Below are 20,056 nucleotides of genomic sequence, written 5' to 3'. Positions count from 1 at the left end.
GATAGACAGAGCGCTGTCTCTTCAATGGAAAGAAAAAAAACACAATCTGACAATAAAACAAGTCAGACTAATGCATTAACCCTTAGCGCTCACGTGGCACAGATTAGTGGCGCACTCTTGGTAAATTGCCATGGGAATAATACACAACTCCTTAAATGGGGGGTGTGTTTATAGCTCACCTCTTCAGGCTTTACAAAATGAACGTCTTTGTATGTGTTGTTCAGTCAAAGTTAGGATCAATTTTAAATTGCATATTTAAATAAATGAAAATAAAAAAGTCGCCACCTGAAAAAAAGGGTCCCATACTCGTTTGACCGCCTTTAGCTTTGATTACGGCACTCAGTCACTGTGGCATTGTTTCCATAAGCTTCTGCAATGTCACAAGATTTATTTCCGTCCAGTGATGCATTCACTTTTCACCAAGATCTTGTATTGATGATGGGAGAGTCGGGCCACTGAGCAAAGCCTTCTCCAGCACATCCCAAAGATTCTCAATGGAGTTAAGGTCTGGACTCTGTGGTGGCCAATCCATGTGTGAAAATGATGTATCATGCTCCCTGAACCACTCTTTCACAATTTGAGCCTGATGAATCCTGGCATTGTCATCTTGCTTCTTCATTCATTACATTCAGGTAGTCAGCTGACCTCATTCTTTGGGCACATAATGTTGCTGAACCTAGACCTGTGTATTTCCAAGTTTCACAAATTCAATCCGATTTTTAAAAAATGTAGTACTTTTTGTGTGTTTAGTTGGTGAAAATGAAAAAAAAAACGTTGTTCATCATCTGTTGTGCTGATGATGAATAACGTTTAAGAATATTACATATTCTTATAGCCTCCGTATATACATTTTAACATAGTAATGCAAAAAAGCAGCCTAAATGCTCTGTGTTCTAAGAATGTCAATGTTGAAGGACTGTTTCAGAGATGGACACTGTCATGAGTCAAACATGTGTTGTTCAGTCTTTAGCTGATGGGAGGGGCTTGAGAAAGAAAGCCCCCATCACAAACTAGAGTTCAACCACATGGGAATAGAAAACTGCCACCACCATGGACTATTAACAAAAGGCAGTTATAGGTTCCATATAGATAAATGCTGAGACTGAGTTTTGACCTCTTTACAGGGACCAAGATGATCAGAATAGACAATTTTAGTCTCACTTTTCTCTTCCTGTTGTCAATTTTCTGTGGGAAACTCAGTTAATTAGACTTTACTGAGAGAGCAGTTATGACACTGAAACACGTGACAGATACAAGTACACATGCAGCAGCACACTATGAGGTGTGTCTGTGGTTTGTACATTTTGTACACAAAACAAAACAAAGACACTAATTAAAAAGAAGGCCTGCAATTTATTGTTAAATGAAACTATTCATTTCGTTTTGGAATGATCTGCCTCTGCACATAAGACAGGCCTCGTCCTTGTCTGTTTTTAAATCCCTTCTTAAATCCCACCTTTTCTCTTTGGCCTTTGACACTTCATGAGACATTTGGTTTTTATTTATTTTACTTATTTTAATTATAATAGAATTTATTGTTTTTTATTGTATGGCTGCTATTTCTTATTGTGTTTTTATGATTCTAATTTATTTTAAGCTGTTTTATCTAATTTTGAACCTTTTACTTATTATGCCTTTTATTTATTCTGTACAGCACTTTGGTCCATTGTGGTTTGTTTAAAGTGCTTAACAAATAAAGTTGGATTGGATTGGAACTATTAATAAACTTTTTTTTTTTTTACGGCCAGTGCTAATATTTAAAAATCACTGTAGCCTATGGCCTACAGATTTATTTTGGCTGATTATGTTTTTTTTTTTCTCCGTTTGATAAAACATAACAATACAGATACATACAATTGCTTTCTTTAACCATAATAGTAGTGTGTCTGTCTGTCTGTCTGTCTGTATTTTGTGTCTGCACTGCACGGCCATCATATACAATATTTGAAATTTAAAAACGTCAAAAACAAACAACCTTTTGCAGCATTTATCAAGATCATGACATGCATACACAATGTGACAACAACAACAACAACAGTGTGTGAACTTCATTTTGTTAAAAGTTGGGAGCCTTGTACATGGTTTTAGTAATTAAGTCAAGCAGTCCACTGTCACATGTAAACACTTTTATTCACTGAAGAGGTTCTCAGTTTTTAAGTGCAATTCTTTTTCTGTTCTTTAGAAGTAATTAGTTATTTAGTCAGCAATGACATGAGATGACTTTTAATATTACACTTACTACTTCACAACTCATTTTCAATGTGATATACTTTGCTATAAACTGCCAGCTGTATAATGGTGTATTAAATGTTGCCAAGACAAAGTGTACCTTTTGAATGTGATGCTTTGGTGACTACAGGAGGGAAAATGAAAGCCAGGAGAATCGTATGACACATCACATGCTTGTCCTGAGCCTTGGTGTGTGACAGATACAAGAAGTACAGGTGCAGCACACAATGACAGGCGTATCTGTGATGTGCACACTTTGTACACATGCAAAACAAAGAGGCTTATTAAAAATTGCAATTAATTGTTAAGTGAAACTTACAAACAAGACAGAAGACACTTGCTGACCTCTATTATTTCCCAGAGGCACGCCCAAGTAACACGAGCAGTAACCTTACAAGACCTTATATTATTTCATATAGTAGAACTGAACTAATGGAGGTGATACTGTACACTGGACTAAAACATTTTATTAAATTTTTTTTTTTAGATATCAATAGCCTGTTTGAGGGTCAATACTAATATTTAGAATAAAGTGTCACTCATATATCAATCACCTTATCTAAATGTATTATTTAAATAATTAAGAATCATTAAGAATCCTTAAAAAGACAAAGCATTTTGAGGGCATAATAGTGGCCCAGTGGCAAAGACTAATAAGCCACATGTACTTGGATTGAATGAGACAGAATCTTTCTGCCCCCTGCCTCTATATCAGACCATGGCAAGAATGTCCATCCACACAAATATAAAAATCATTTTGCACACACTTAACAAAAGTCATTTAGTAAATGAAGATGCTGGAAAAAAACAACAACTCACAAGGATAAAAGTAAAAATAAGTATGTATCCACCCCCATAATCAGATCCTCTCCAAAAGTTAATGGACTAATCCTTGAGCCATATTTTACCTTTCAAAGTTTCAAGAAGTCGACTGATGCCAACCAGTAGAACCTTTAGCATCATTTTAGATTGCTCAGTTTATTCACTTGGGCTGCCTTTTAGTTCACTGAGGAACTTCTTCACAGAGTCAAGCTCTGATGAAACATCTGAAGAAAAACACAAACAGAAAACCTTAAAAATATGAACATTTTCAATTAGCCTAATATACTGTGAATTATTTTATCATGGTATTTTTCATACCTGGCAATGAGTCTGAATCTGTCTTGAGTGCCAGCTCCATTGATTCCCTCAAGGTTTCCTCCAGTTCCACCAGGATGTCGCTCTAATTAAGCGTCAAAACCACTAATTACTAACCAAGAAAATGTGATCAAGATTTATTGAATCACACTGGCAACAACTGTTTAGATGTGTATTTAAATTAGCCAAAAGTCTCAATGGCGTCATTAGCATTTAGGTGCAAATATACTGACATATTCCTGGAATTGACCTAAGTGAGCAAATGCTGCTGTTTTACTTTTCTGCAAATGGGAAATGTTGCATTTGAGCATTTTCTAGAGTAAATGTGTTTTTTAATATATGTTAATTACACAGAGGTGGAGTGGTGGTGTGTAACATGAGGACTTTTCCCCCTGCCCTCCTTACAGATATTTCTGACAACAAAAATGCTGTTTTGAGTGACAGCCAGTGACCAGTTTTCCAGCTTTCCAGAGATTATAGGACTAACTTCAAATCATAGGTTGGGAAACATATAACAACAATGATGACTAACACATCCCCTAGCCAGCCTTGGGAATTACAACACAAAGTTGGTCACATCATCAAGGAACTCAACATCAAGGATATCAACACCTGTATATGCAATAGCCTTTGCAGGAACTGTAGAACCATGGGCTGAGCATTGACTCAGGGCTCTCTGTTGTCAGTGTCTGGCCCCTGAGAGGACCAAGCTGTCAAACCATGAGGCTGCACCAAACCATCTTGTAAGATATGACTATAACACTTTTGGTTCAGAAATGTTTGACTGCAACATCTTACCAAATAGAATGTGTGTGGTTACAGTCATACAAAGTCCACTTGCTTATGGTTACAATTACCTAATATAATGGTTGAATATTGAGGTGTGCAGCCCAGTGTTATTTTGTATAATGTGTTAAAATGTTACAAACCTTCAAGTGAACCAGTTGTTCCAACATTTCCCTTTTAGCCTCCTTAAACATGGTGTCTTCATTATCCTTGATATGGTCCAGGATAATGTCCTGCATTCTTATCATTGAACCGGTTCCTTCTTCCTCCTTTGCAGCTACAACAGGAGACTTGTCAGGCATATGTTTCTACAAAGTCAGGATTAATGTAAAATAGTTTTACTACAATCACAGTCTCTACATATTGTGATCATCATTATTACCATCATAACATGTTTGCATGTTTTCCTCTATTTTGTCTGTCAGACTGTTGTAGATTGTCTTCTTGCGATCCCGGATGGTTTTGTTGAGTTTATGCTTGACTTTTTCTTCCTAAACAGAGGACAGGAAGATCAACACATGATCACATTGTAGATGAACTTGAACAACATGTCTATAAAGCTACAAACCAACATAAGTGCAAGGAACATGTTTGTTAATCTGTTCCCATGCGTAACTGTAAAATGAGTTGTTTGACAGGCTTCAAACTTGTTGGGTGACTTACTATGGGGACTGATTATAGAAATATTTCATGATAAAGTGACTCCTTCCTCGATGGTGACAAGTGGACCAAATTACACCTCAATTCCCCTACATGACAGCAGCACAACCAGATCCCCTCAGTGTAGCAGTCAAGCATTTAAGCCTGCACAACACCTGGCATGCACTCCTTCTATGGTGGCAAAGGAAGATCTATCTTATCGTATGACCATTTCTGTGGACCAGAGCCTAATGATTGCAACACTAATCTCTCAAATGTCTATTCATCTTAGCAATAAATAGTCATTGATGCCAAATTCTTTCTCGAGTCTTCCTCATAGATACACAAACACAACTGTTTTACCTCTGTCTTGAGAAAGATAAGCTGCAGTTCATCATCTTTGTACTTTTGAATCAGCTTCTCTGTGCCCAGTGTAAACACGTTAAGGGCATTCTTGAATGGTCCACTTTTCCTTTCATTTCTGAAAAGATGAAATATTTACTGTACATTATAATGCATCATTGATAAAAAAAAAAGAAAAAGAAAAAATGTATATGACCATACAGTGTACAAATAATTATGTTATTTCTTACGGGAAGGTCTCCTTGAATTTCTCATCAATGCTGCCAGTCAACCAAGAACTTAATATCACGTTTAAGTTTTCTGCGACCTTTTTCTTTGATGTAAAGGCACCACTGTTGTTTACGACACACTTCAGTATCTTGTGAAAACCTCTACCCTTACCGGGTTTCTGGATCAAAATAGAAACAACATGTATTTAAAATTGTCAATGAAGTGCAAAATAAGCTGTTTTAATCAAAGTTTTACATACAGGGCATATTGCTTCCGTCACAGATATTCTCCATGAGCTGCATGACTTCTTCACACCCTCCTCAAGGCCATTTTTAAACGCTGCATAAGCCTCTTCCATCGGTTTTCTGACTCTTTCAAGTTCAGAACTTAGTGTTTCTTCAAGGTCTTTGTACACGTCCCTGTTCTGAAAACAAACAAACTCATTTATCCATGTTGTTTGATCATTCTTCAATAACAGAAGTGTAGCCTTTCTAAAAGAAACAAAATTCACTAGGGGGGAGTTAGAGCTGTCATTACAAAAAATTCTTTCAATATTTAAATGGCATTAAAATGAAGTTACCCCAGAGGTTGGTCAGTCATTTGACTTTTCTATATTTAAATAGCATTTGAGCATTCTTTACTTATATATATATACATATATATGTGTATATATATGTATATATATACATATATACGTATATACATATATACATATATACATATATATGTATATATGTATATATATAAGTATATATGCCATGTATTTCTGGAAATATTAACTGCATAAAAACCAATAAATACAACAAAGAACAAAGATTTTATTACTTACCGATTTCCTGTTTTTTGCCCCTTGGATCAGAGAGAGAATGCCATGTGCTCTTGACACATAGTTTAGTGTCTCTGAGTGACGGTCATCAAGATTTTTCAGAAACTCCCGAAGAGCTGGAATTTCTAGAAAAAAGGTTACGTTTTTATTGTTACATATTTATATACACAAGTATATACACTATGTATAACGTGTCTGGACATGACAACTGTGACATCTTCTAAATTAAACCTACCTGTGTCTTCTACCTTTTCGTATGTTTCGTTCAGAAAAGTTCTGGCGCACACTGTGAACACTTTGAAACAGTCGTTATTGAAGTGATTCTGAAAACAGGTAATGTGTGGGTTGAAAGGGATAGTTCAGACTTTTATTATTCTGTTAAGTAAAGACTTTGATAATCTGGTGGGGTTTTACAGTGTATAACTCACCTTAACATTTCCTTCCTTTTGAAGGCTCTTCAATATTTCACTTTCCATTGTTTCCTTGGTTGTTTGGTTTTCTTGAAGCAACGTGTTACGTACCTCTTCAGCTGACCTACAAGAGATTTCAACTTGTAACTTAAACAGTAATGTCTGTACTTGTGAGATGTGCTGGGTCATAAGGATGATATATTAGTAATTTGCTGTGTGCATTTGTACGATATGGAAGTAGTAGTAATGGAATAGTTTGTGAATAGTGTTTTATATTTGAGAAGCACACCATGTCCGACTGTGAATCAAATAAATTATGACTTTTGAAATCGGTCACTTCATCCATAACAGTTTCACCTTTAACAGTTGTATTATTGACATTCACACCATTAACAGGTGTATCATTAACTGTTGCCCTTGGGCTTCCCTTGGGTTTGGGTCTATACTATTGTGACAGAATTATTCACTCGTAAATCTGTAGCAACCTCTTCCACGACAATTGGTCAGATCAGTGAAAAGACAAATTCCATGAAAAAACTGTTCCTAATCAACAACACATTTGACCCTGTATCAAGGATGCAATTAACAGGGCCCAAACAGGAGGTTAACTTTAGGGACATCTCCAATTAATTTGTGCGTGTCTTCATGCAGAGGCCCATTCATTTCTGCACACCCCACTGTCTGGGCCGCCACAGTGGTGTATTCTAGTTTAACGATGCTGACCTTTGTCTGTTTGTACATGAGCGTGCTATATGTCCTGATTGAGAGCAAAGGTTACAAATAGGATTACCCTGGCCATCACACCGGTTTGCTGAAACTAGCCTGGGTCGATTCCTCCTTGGTGGTCCGCTTCGGGGGCCAGGTTGACTCCACTCTGCACCGTGTGGTAGTTCTTGTGCTGCCGCCATCGGATTAGTGCGCAAAAAAGGTTGGAACACCACGATTCTGTGTGGATTATCGTAAACTCAATGCAGTAACTCACAAAGATGCTTACCCACTCCCTCGAATTGAGTCATTGGCTGGCTTGAACAAAGCAAAGTATTTTTCCACATTAGACCTGGCAAGTGGATATTTGCAGGTTGAGGTCGCCCCCACCGACAGGGAAAAAAATGCCTTTGTTACTCCCATGGGGTTACTTGAATTTACCTGAATGCCTTTTGGTTTGTCAAATGCGCCTGCCACATTCCAAAGGTTAATGCACACCTGTTTAGAAGACCACAACCTACAGTCTTTGTTGATTTACCTTGATGATGAAAAAACATGGCCTAAAATTAAAGTCTGACAAGTGCCACCTGTTGAAAAAAGAAGTGCAGTACTTTGGACATCGCGTGTCAGCAGAGGGGATCTCCCCAGACCCTGAGAAGGTGACGTGTGTTCAAGAATAGCCGACCCCCAAGACAGTGAAACAACTACAGTCTTTTTTGGGACTAGCCGGCTATGATCGCAGGTTTGTGAAAGACTTTGCTAAAATAGCCAAACACAACAAACTCTTAAGAGGAACCAGTCCAAAAAACTCAAGAGAGTCAGATCATCAACTAATTGCTAACTGGGACTCAACTTGTCAGGATGCTTTTAACACACTAAAGAGGGCCCTAACCTCTACACCAATACTGGCTTATGCTGATTTTGACCTTCCTTTTGTCTTGTATACAGACGCCAGCAGTCGAGCCTGGGAGTGTACATTTTGTGACACTAGTGGTGGATTTTGTGGTGCATGTGTGTGGGTGTGGCTTTACAGAGTGTGTGTGTGTGTGCAGTGATTTCATGGTGATGGGCTAATCTGAAACAGTGCATAGATTAGTTTCAGTAGTATATGTGAGAGGTTTCAGTAGTATATGTGAGAGGTTTCGCTAGTATTTGTGAGAGGTTTCGCTAGTATTTGTGAGAGGTTTGATTTTCAGTAGTATATGCAAGAGTTTTCAGTAGTATATGTGAGACGTTTCGCTAGTATTTGTGAGAGGTTTGATTTTTAGTAGTATATGTGAGACGTTTCAGTAGTATATGTGAGAGGTTTCAGTAGTATATGTGAGAGGTTTCAGTCGTCTATGTGAGAGTTTTCAGTAGTATATATGAGAGAGGTTTCAGTCGTCTATGTGAGAGGTTTCAGTAGTATATGTGAGAGGTTTCAGTCGTCTATGTGAGAGTTTTCAGTAGTATATATGAGAGAGGTTTCAGTCGTCTATGTGAGAGGTTTCACTAGTATATGTGAGAGGTTTCACTAGTATATGTGAGAGGTTTCACTAGTATATGTGAGAGGTTTCACTAGTATTTGTGAGAGGTTTCAGTAGTATATGTGAGAGGTTTCACTAGTATATGTGAGAGTTTTCAGCAGTATATGTGAGAGGTTCCAGTCGCCTATGTGAGAGGTTTCAGTAGTATATGTGAGAGGTTTCAGTTGCCTATGTGAGAGGTTTCACTAGTCTATGCAAGAGGTTTAAGTAGTAAATGTGAGAGGTTTCAGTAGTATATGTGAGAGGTTTCAGTAGTCTATGCGAGAGGTTTCACTAGTATATGTGAGAGGTTTCACTAGTCTATGTGAGGGGTTTCACTAGTATATGTGAAAGGTTTCATTAGTCTATGCGAGAGGTTTCACTAGTCTATGCGAGAGTTTTCAGTAGTATATGTGAGAGGTTCCAGTCGCCTATGTGAGAGGTTTCAGTAGTATATGTGAGAGGTTTCAGTTGCCTATGTGAGAGGTTTCAGTAGTATATGTGAGAGGTTTCAGTTGCCTATGTGAGAGGTTTCACGAGTCTATGCAAGAGGTTTAGGTAGTATATGTGAGAGGTTTCAGTAGTATATGTGAGAGGTTTCAGTAGTCTATGCGAGAGGTTTCACTAGTATATGTGAGAGGTTTCACTAGTCTATGTGAGGGGTTTCACTAGTATATGTGAAAGGTTTCATTAGTCTATGCGAGAGGTTTCAGTAGTATGTGTGAGAGGTGAGTTTGGATTATGGCCTATACGGCCCCTCATAAAAATGGACATGCCATTCTCAGTTCTGTCATCAGTTCTCCTTCATTGGGGGATGTGGATGAGTTGGAGTTTAACCTTCGGACCAATCCAGAGTTCACTTTTTTAAACTAAGCAGAGTTCGGTCTTGGGCTATCTTTATGCCAAAATAAAATGAACTGCACCAGGAACACAAACATCCCAGGGGTTCAGTTCATCAGAAGAAGATGCCCAGTGAAAGCAAACCAACTTCCACATCATCATAGAGAATATGATGATGTGTCCCAACCAGCCAGGCAGCTTAGCAACATTATCACACTGATTCCCTAACATGTGACTAGGGTCTCTAATTTCCAATAGATGCAGACCCCGGACTCCGCTCTCCACAGAATGTAATCATATATAACATCATAACTACCACAAAACAATAATTTTCTGGCTTGGTCAAATGTACCTGAATGACATGGTACTCTAGACATTCTATAGCTGACTGTGTTTCGGCCGTCATGAAGGGCAGCAAAAAAAAAACACAACAAAGTCCAGAAAAGTGAACATATTGCTCTGATAGTTTCGATTGATCACCCTTCAGCATGCTGTTGGTATTGGCTCCTCCAGGTGCCAGTCTGTATTGACAGCCTGTACCTGCCTTTACCTTGACCCAATCAATTGCAACTTACTCCTGCTTTGAACATACCCCTCCCCCTGAGAAGAGCTAAACCTCATTTATGATTATGTGCTTCTGGAGGTAACAATCTGATACTGTGCTGAACACTCGGCCCAATGGATCCCATCAATGTTTTGAATTAAAACTAACCCATCTGCAGTAACAAAAATACAATTTGTACAATTGTATCCTCCTTACCGCTGTAGATTTGAATATGTCAATTGGAGCAAAAGGAAGAACATTTCTATTTTTGTATTGTTTCTAGAATGTATTACTTGAAGGTATATTATGTGTTATGTGTTTCAAATAATATTTAATACAACCGGTGACAGCAGTTTTGTACTGTGTGTGTGTGTGTGCGCCATTTATTTTTCAATCAGCTCTGGGAGATGCTGGACAGCATAGACATTGAGCCAAGGAGGGTCTATGGGACAGACAACCAGGCCAGGCAGAGTGGGGGAGAGAACAGCGGGACATGTCACACAACAACCTACACATCAGGAAGGTTCACTTGCTCCTTCTCTCCCTCTTTTGCACGCACAAACACACACACACACGGACTCACACACTGCATTAATGACGTGAGCAAGATGCCGTCAGCTCCATCAACTCCTACCTGTCCGATGTGCACTATGTTTGTTTGTGTTGGCACTCTTGCTATGCTGGCGCTGCTCTGCTGCTGCTATATGGACCTATGATCACCAGACATTGCTGCACCTAAGAAACGCACGGACGACCCATACTAGTGGGTCTCCTGCTCCATTTCATAGGTCAGTCTTCTGTTTTCAGTGAACTTTTCCCAACAAACTGTTCGTTCATTAGCACGCCGAGGTGCGTTGGAAGAGGAGGCGGTGTGGCTCTTGTTTTTAGAAATAACTTTAAACTACGGACACTCTCTGCAGGGAGTTTCTCCACCTTCGAACTGCAATGCGTAATTGTGGAATCTGTTAAGTCCCCACTGGTTTGTGCACTGATCTATAGGCCCCCTAAGCCTGACAAAGACTTTATTACCAAATTCTCTGACTTTCTCTCCAATCTTGTGTCACTACATGATCGTCTTCTCATACTTGGTGATTTTAATATCCACGTCTGCTGTCCAGACAAACCTTTGGTTAGCGAATTTTGTGGTGTAATAGATGCACTTGGCTTTATGCAACACATAGATAAAGCTACTCATAAACTGGGACATACACTTGACCTCATTTTGTCTTATGGTTTAACTGTTGAAAATATTGTGATTGAGGATGCTACTTTTTCGAATCATGAGCCTACTATGTTTGACATCACCCTCTCCAGTCCCCTGCGAACTGCCACAGCTCAGGGCCGTTACTCCCACCATATACACTCTCTTACTGCAACTCAGTTTTCTGATAGCTTTCTGAGTAAAACTGTTGCTTCTTCCATTATAACAGCGGATTCATCCTCCTCTAGCCCTGATGAACTAGTTACCCTTTTCCACTCCTCTTGCTCTTCTATACTTGACTCTGTAGCTCTTCTCACATTCACCCGCCCCAAACTAAAATCTCACTATTGGTTAGATGAAGCCACACGCTCTCTCAGGCAAGCCTCTCGTAAAGCCGAAAGGAGATGGAAAAAAGACCAACTCACTGTCTCCTTTGAAATTCTTTAAATCTGCATTAGCTTCTTTCCAGGCAGCAGCAAAAAAAGCCAGAGCGAAGCATCTCTCTGACCACTCTCTAAACACTCAAACAGACCCAACATTTTATTTAGTACTTTAAACTCTGTCATCAAGCCCCCTAATTCCCCAGTTGCTGATGTATCTACTGACACCTGTGAGAAATTTCTCAAGTTTTTTACTAACAAAATTGAGAACATTAGGTCATTGTTTACCCCCACCTCTCCTGTTACTCCACCTGATTGCTCAGGTGTACCAGCTACTTTCAACCAGTTTCAACCCATCGCCTTCACTGAGCTGAGGGACGTAGTATACCACATGAAACCTACTACATCACCTCATGATGCTATACCCTCCTCTATTATTAAGGATCTCTTTGATGCAGTTGGCCCCTCCATTCAGATAATTTTAAACTCATGCCTTGCCTCGGGCACTGTCCCTGCATGTTTTAAGCATGCGGTCGTCCAACCCTTGCTTAAAAAACACAACCTTGATGCCAAATGCCTAAAAAATTACCGTCCCATCTCTAAGCTTCCCTTTATTTCTAAAGTTTTGGAAAAAGCTGTTCTGTCACAGCAGACTCCCTTTCTGGCCATCCACAATATACTAGAACCTTTTCAGTCAGGTTTCAGACCCCTGCATAGCACTGAAACAGCCCTGCTTAAAGTAACCAATGATCTGCTTCTCACTCTAGATTCAGGTGACAATGCCATCCTGATATTACTGGATCTTAGTGCCACCTTTGACACCGTTGATCACAACATCCTCCCTCCCGCCTTGATCAGCAGGTGGGCATCAGGGAAACTGCACTACTCTGGTTCCATTCCGATCTCACACATAGGACTTTTTCTGTGTCCATTGGTCAGTTCCCCTAATCATCTGCTCCCGTCTCCTATGGCGTCCCCCAGGGGTCCATCTTGGGTCCTATGCTCTTCAGCCTGTACATGCTCCCGCTGGGTGACATCATAAGAAAGCATAACATCTCTTTTCACCTTTATGCGGATGACTCTCAGCTGTACTTGCCTCTAAAATCTAGGGACTCCATACAATCACTCCTGGTCTGTCTTGAAGACATCAAAAGTTGGATGGCCAACAACATCCTCCAGCTGAATAGTGACAAGACAGAAATCATAATTTTTGGTCCTCCCAAGGCAAGATGCACTGTAGAGCAAAACCTAGGTCATCTCACCCTATCTATCAAATCCCATGCTAGGAACCTGGGGGTCATCCTTGATTCTGAACTCTGCCTTGACAAACAGATCAGCACTGTTGTCAAAAATAATTTTTACAAGCTCAGAATGATCTCCCGCCTCAAATCCTTCCTATCTCATAATGACCTTGAGAAAGTGATCCACGCCTTTATTACAGCACGGCTGGATTACTGCAACTCCTTTTACCTTGGCCTCCCCCAATCCTCACTCAGACACCTGCAGTTGGTCCAAAATTCAGCTGCGCGCCTTCTAACTGGCACCAGGAGGGGTGAGCACATCGTGCCCATTCTAGCCTCCTTACAGTGGCTCCCAGTTCATTTTAGGGTCCAGTTTAAAGTTTTACTATTTGTTTTTAAGGCACTTACTGGGCTGGCCCCAGCATACATCACCAATCTTGTCCAGCTTCACTCTACCCAAAGGTCCCTTCGATCCACCAACAAAGGGCTCCTATGTGCCACGCTCACGGCTCAAACAGCGGGGTGACAAAGCCTTTGCTATTGCTGCTCCACGTCTGTGGAACCAGCTCCCCCTGGATATTAGATCCACCCCCTCCATTTCTGCCTTCAAATCCAGGCTAAAAACCCACCTGTACTCTCTGGCCTTTCTTGTTCCCTAATCCTGTACATGCTTTTCTCTATATTTTCTGTGTTGTGTGCCCTGTCTTGAATGTTACTTATTTCACTATTTATGTTTTATTTAATGATGACTATTGGTCAAATGTTTTTTGTATTACTTTGTATTATTTTGTGTCTTTTTAGTCTTTCACTGTACAGCACTTTGGTCAGCTTATGCTGTGTGTAAATGTGCTTTATAAATTAAATTTACTTACTTACTTTATATTAACTTCCTTTCATTTGGACAGCTGAACCATACCTTTAAATAACAAATTCAAAGGCTTTGAACGGATCAACTAACACTTGTGTCATAAATCACTTACATTTCTGGTTCAACAAAATCATCACACTTTGTGCAGATGAAGTGAATTTGCTGACACTCGCCACCATTTCCCATGAGGCAACAGGAATTTTCCAGGATTTCCCAGGCCTCGCTCTCTGCCGCTGAGCGATTGGCCTCACTCACAATCCACACGGTGGAACATTTTCCAACAAGCTGTTGAAATATAATAGCTACTTTATTTTGAATAATTGATTATAATGTTAATCAGAAACTAATACAGTATACATCATACTAAATATACAGTAATCAGAAGTGCATGTGAATAAGTTACCTCTTTCCACATTTTGTCTCTGCTCTTATTGCGGTCCCCATTTCCTGGTAAGTCCACAATTGTGACATGTTGGAGAAAGTCATTTCTATCAGGTAACTTGAGAGTCACACACTTCACTAATGGCCAGTATTGCTTCTCCACTGCTCTACTATTTCTTGTATATTTGGCAATTTCTTCAGATAGCCCCTGAGCCTGTGGTAAAAAGAAATGGAATTAAATTATGCATGCATTGTCATCGCATAAAATAAACAGAATGGCATACATACAGTAGGACATGAAAGAGCACTCAAGAAACACTATCCTTAAAAGAAACGGGGGAAAAAAAATATTCCAAGTAGTAGAGTGAAGGTGGAGATGAAAGTCTGACTTTAAATACTATTGGCATTGTTATAATTTGGCAGTTATTTTAGTTATTCTAGTATTATCTTAATATGACTATCTTAATACATATTCTCTGTTTTATAAATTGTCCATGTGCATGGTGCCTTTTTACTGTAGATATTTACATATGAGCACCCCCACTGGAGAATCAAGGTAACAGTATGAGGGCCCTATTTCTGTGCCTTATGTCCCAAAATCTCTCTCTTTGGGGCTGTAATATTTGGAGGTAAGTGCCTAATATCTTTTGTTCATTTTACTTACTGAGTCAAATGGCAAACACATCGTAGCTGACTTTAGAAATTTTGGAATTTCTTTGAAATGCTTGTTGTCATTGCAGTTTTTATGGGTTATTTTGCCTTTCCAATCTTGTCCATACAGTGCTGTAAGCTTTTCCTCAGTGCCTTCAAGTTCATTATCCTGAAATTTTTCAAAGGACCACAATTCGTCTTCCCACTCCTAAAAATTGAATGACATGAGTTGAATCCATTAGTATGGTTGTCACACAGTATTAGTAAGTATTAAAAAATAAAAGATCAACATTTTCACCTTTGGTGTAATGAACTCAATGTATGCTTCATACATTGGCGAGTCACTGGCCTCCACTTTAATCATGACTGTGGTGCATGCATCGCGCCTTCCAGTCGGTAGAAGATTCTTCTCTCCAATGATGGCATTGATCAAAGTGCTCTTTCCAGCCCCTGTTTTACCAAAGACACCAACCAGTTCCCTCCTTTCCGTCGTCAAATCACTGATTTTACGCCTGATACAAAAGAGTTTTATCATGACTCATTAGGATTAGGTGAAAAATATTCACAGCATCACATGCATATACTTCAAAAAGGACTGTATTTATTCTCCAAAATAATCAATGGTTTGATTTGAGGGTGACATGTAATAAAGTAGTCAGACTACCATAGGTTCTTTTAAAAACAATACACTTGTACCATGGTGTTATTACATTGGTAGATTTGTCAAATAACACACATTACACGTGGTACTTTCTTTGTTTAGCTCAGGATCGTTTACGTATGCAAACAGCTGAAAACAAGTTCACTGCTTTACCTTCAGGAGGTACAGTACTGGAAAATAGAACAGTTAATGCTTACATCAGGAAATCACTGATATCTGTGTTGTCTAGAAGCATCGGCTGGATGTCATTCATTATTTTTTTCACAACAGAGAGTTTGCTCTCTTCTGTCAGAGTGAGAGCAAAGAGACGTTAAGCAGGAACAATGAATGAAATAATTGTCTGATTAGACATGACTACAGCCAATTACTGAAATACATTAACAATGCAAGGTGTTCAAATGTTATTGTTGAAAAAGTAACAAACCTGAATCTGGTGTACATCTGCGTTTACTTGCTTGTGAGAGTTGTTTGCCCTTTCGCTTTCCTTATTGATAGATTTATTATTAGTATTATTATTATCATAATATTTATTACTGTTTGATGCATGTGCCTCTCACACTATAAAATGGTCTCATGATGTAAAATAGTTCACCTGTATCATTTGCGCCACTGGTGGATGGAAAAACCTGAGAATGAACATAGATTGTAGACTTTTAAGACAGTATTTGACCGGGAATTACATTCACATATCCTTTGTCTGGCAAAACCAGTTTCATCCTTACCTGAGCAGATTCTTCTGTTTCTTCATACTCTCGTCCTGACTATGGAAACAAGTATAGTGCTGTGTAAAAAATCTGGGCAGCTAGTGAAAATCAGTATGACTGCAATTAATAACTTACATTAGGGGAGACCAGGGACAGTTGTAACACTTTTTGCTATTTTCAGCAATACATCAAAAACCATTTACACTGGAAAAACCAATTTGTTTTATTATAAACTTGTGTAAAATATCCATAATGAATCAATCATATAGTCAAAATGGAAAATATTATTTATCAGTCATGTCATTGTGACTATTAATTAAGTAATGTTTACCTTTTTCTCATATACATGACAAAAAAGAAGTGAAGCTGTCAAATTATAATGCAAGAAAATGATTATAATACATTTTATTTGATGGCACTCAAGGTCGCCTTACATCAAGTAAAAATCAATCAATAAACAATAAGCATTATTATTAGTTTTTAAAATATAAATGAAACGGTTGTAACACCGTCCCAGTATCACCAACCATGTTTTCATCTCATGTGAGCAAGCTTGACTGCTAGTTTGACACTTGTTAGCCATTTCTATTTTAAGCTTACAAAACAGTGATTCTAATAATACTTGTTTGAATTCATAGACAGTTGATCTTAAAACAGCATCCAAAAAAGGACATCAGACAGGAAAGTAATTTTTTTACCTAAAAAACAAGCTTTTGTACATAACACCATCAGGAAGTTTCAAATGTGGCTCTCTCTTTAGTAGGAATGGAGGGACACTCACTGAGCATGTGCACAGTGAGTGTCATCACTCTAAGTTGTTTCTGATTGGAGGAATTCAAGGTGTTACAAACGTCCCCTGTTACAACTGTCCCTGGTCTCCCCTACACATAAGTGCATAAAACTCTATTCAACTTACTGGAACTGCCTCCTGGTTTGTTGCTGAGTCTTGTTGTTTCTATAGTGACGACAGAAACATTCATAATCCATACCATCCAAAACTTCCTCATCCATAATAGCTAAAGCATTTCATAAAAATTGCCATCAATGAAGGACCAGGAGCCAATTCTGCTGTTCCTGTTACACCTTATATGTCATAGCATGTATGTAAGTCAGCACTTGTGTGAAGAGTGTTACCTTTAACAGTTTTAATTTCTTGATGAATTTTCCCTTTGGCCCCACCTTTGGGATCAGTTCATCAATCAACTTATCAGTAAGACAGTAAAGACTTTCCTTGTCAACCTCATGATCTGTAATTGAAAATATTCAAGAGTTCAAGAAGTTTATTCCCATGACACATTGACTTTTTTTTCTCACTGTCTGACATGAAATCAGACAATCACTTTTCCTGTTTTAGGGCCGTTAGGATTACCAAAATTATTTCTATTTGCTTAATGCCAGAATAATGAGAGAAGGATTTTTTTAGACAATTTTTTATTACTTTCTTCAAAGTCAGAAGTTTACATACACTAAGATTACTATGCCTTTATACAATTTGGGAAAGCCCACCTGATGATGTCATGTCTTTGGAAGCTTCCGATTTATTCTGGTTCTTCTGGTTTATTGACAACATTTGAGTTAATTAGAGACACACCTGTGGATGTATTTTAAGGCACACCTGAAACACACTGCTTCTTTGTGTAAATCATGTGAAAGTCAAAAGAAATCAGCCACGATATCAGGGGGCAATTTCCAGATGCCTGAAGGTGCCACGTTCATCTGTTCAAACAATTATACACAAGTATAAACACCATGGGAATGTCCAGCCATCATACCGCTCAGGAAGGAGACGGGTTCTGTGTCCCAGAGAAGAACGTGCTTTGGTCCGAAATGTGCAAATCAACTCAAGAACAAAAGCAAAAGACATTGTGAAGATGCTGGCTGAAGCTGGTAAGAGTGTGTCATTATCCACAGTGAAACGAGTACTGTACCGACATGGGCTGAAAGGCCACTCTGCCAGGAAGAAGCCATTACTCCAAAAGAAACATAACAAAGCCAAATTACAGTTAGCAAATGCACACAGGGACAAAGATCATAATTTTTGGAGACATCTCCTGTGGTCTGACAAAACTAAAATCAAACTGTTTGGCCATAATGACCATTGTTACATTTGGAGGAAAAAGGGAGAAGCAACTGTGAAATACGGGGGTGGCAGAAGATGGCAAAAGACATGTGCGAGTAAGCCGGCCTAGAAACTTGGCTCAGTTACACCAGTTCTGTCAGGAGGAATAGGCCAAAATTCCTGCCAACTATTGTGAGAAGCTTGTGGAAGGATATCCAAAACGTTTGACCCAAGTCATACAGTTTAAAGGCAATGGTACCAAATACTAATGAAATGTATGCAAACTTCTGACTTTGAAGAAAGTAATAGAAAATTGTCTTAAAAAATCCTTCTCTCATTATTCTGGCATTTAGCAAATAGAAATAATTTTTACCACCTGTTTTCTGTCACATAGAAAGCTATAGATTCATTTGCATAAAGATGCAAATGTTAGTTAAATTCAAACAAAGAGGCCAGGCTCACAGAGTTAAAAGCGTAGTTGTATGAGGTTGTGTATTAAGATGTTTCAATCATATTGTGCCAGTGCTCCCCAAAGAAATACAATACTTTACCTTTAAATTTCTCAATGTATTTGCTGAGACCCCATTCTTTTAATATATCACAAACAAAGTCATCCATGTCCAACGGCAGCAACTGAGTGACAAATAAATAAGTTCATTTAATTCAATTTTATTCTTGATTTTAGTAAAACGGTTCAGAAAATATCATGTATAAAAACCATAATATTCCAGTGAAATAAAATCCAGTGAAATGTACACTAACATGAATAATCAATACATAAAACAAACAATTTATAGTGTTTTGTAAATAAACAACGCAATGTGTGGTTGGAACATCTTTAAATTGATATTCCCTACCACACATTAGCCAAAAAATGTTGGGGATAGATTAAGGTAAGTGCTGAATAACTGGAACAAGTGTGCAAACATATTCATTCACTGTGCATCAGAAAAATTGGTTTCAGTTTCAATCCGTGTATCACGGATTAGTTCCTGCTACGAGGCACAAGGCTAGAAAAACGTTGGTTCTGAATAGAGGACAAAAACTGCAACCCCTACAGGGCTGGTGACTGTGATTGTGAGTTAATGTAAAGAATTGTAATGGTCCCATAACAATTCCACAGAACTTTAGGAAGCTTTAAATTATTGTCACCGTTTGAATCAACATTGTGGTTTGAAATAAGACATGTCCAGTATCAAAGTATCAAAACCCCACTCATCAAACAGATAGGTTGGGTTTTTGAGGCGCACTCAGATTCTACACTGTGAAAAATGTGTGACTTAAAGATTTGAATCAATGTTAAGCATATTTATGACTGGACCGTCAAAGCAAAAATAGCACAGAAGATGGTTATTCCACAATGTTTCTAGTAGTTAAGTAGGAAAATATGTATTTTAGTTGCAATACTTACATTCTGTCAGTTCCTCTTTAATGTTCAAACAGCACCTCACCAATGCTCGATCTACATCGCGCATTTCCTTTTATTGTGACTCTGCCCTTTACAGAAACCACTCCCTGCCCACAGGGCAGGTTCATGTCATGTCCCGTTCTGCCATTTAAATTATGTTGTTTTTCATCAAGATTATTTGAATTGCAAATTCACAAGTCCTGCAATAAGTTGTACTCTCAATAAGGGTTCAACTTTGTTATAAAAGGGTAAAGTCAGCTATTAGGTACATATCAGGGCAAAATGTATTCTGTTGTGTTCTTGAACTT

The 20,056-nt window shown here is 38.6% G+C and overlaps 1 protein-coding gene across 1 annotated transcript; it reads right to left on the bottom strand.

Annotated features, from left to right (window-relative positions):
- Positions 1 to 2,111: 2,111 nt before the first annotated feature.
- Positions 2,112 to 19,800, bottom strand: LOC131475084 (nuclear GTPase SLIP-GC-like). The gene is made up of 22 exons (XM_058652931.1): positions 19,752 to 19,800; positions 18,892 to 18,973; positions 17,416 to 17,528; positions 17,198 to 17,236; positions 16,300 to 16,338; positions 16,170 to 16,203; positions 16,002 to 16,061; positions 15,775 to 15,862; positions 15,215 to 15,428; positions 14,930 to 15,124; positions 14,288 to 14,479; positions 13,997 to 14,169; positions 6,619 to 6,724; positions 6,426 to 6,513; positions 6,194 to 6,315; positions 5,624 to 5,788; positions 5,385 to 5,542; positions 5,155 to 5,272; positions 4,535 to 4,643; positions 4,296 to 4,429; positions 3,370 to 3,451; positions 2,112 to 3,275 (listed from the first exon to the last, which is right to left on the bottom strand). The coding sequence occupies exons 2-22, from the start codon at positions 18,956 to 18,958 to the stop codon at positions 3,208 to 3,210; spliced, it is 2,364 nt and encodes a 787-aa protein (XP_058508914.1). The 5' UTR covers positions 18,959 to 18,973; positions 19,752 to 19,800; the 3' UTR covers positions 2,112 to 3,207.
- Between the last annotated feature and the right edge of the window lie 256 nt (positions 19,801 to 20,056).

Source organism: Solea solea, chromosome 16, assembly GCF_958295425.1.
Source record: "Solea solea chromosome 16, fSolSol10.1, whole genome shotgun sequence".
NCBI classification, from domain to species: Eukaryota; Metazoa; Chordata; class Actinopteri; order Pleuronectiformes; family Soleidae; genus Solea; species Solea solea.
The sequence above is the reverse complement of the archived record's forward strand: the minus strand, read 5'-3'. Positions and strand labels throughout refer to the sequence as shown.

What these genes read in the sequence shown, in the direction of transcription:
- LOC131475084 (XM_058652931.1), bottom strand. Translation starts at nt 18,958, where the DNA reads ATGGATGACTTTGTTTGTGATATATTAAAAGAATGGGGTCTCAGCAAA. An exon ending in GGGCAAAAAACAGGAAATCG is followed by an intron (nt 5,789 to 6,193) that starts GTAAGTAATAAA and finishes GTTTGTTTTCAG; the next exon opens with AACAGGGACGTGTACAAAGA. An exon ending in TGACGGAAGCAATATGCCCT is followed by an intron (nt 5,543 to 5,623) that starts GTATGTAAAACT and finishes ATTTTGATCCAG; the next exon opens with AAACCCGGTAAGGGTAGAGG.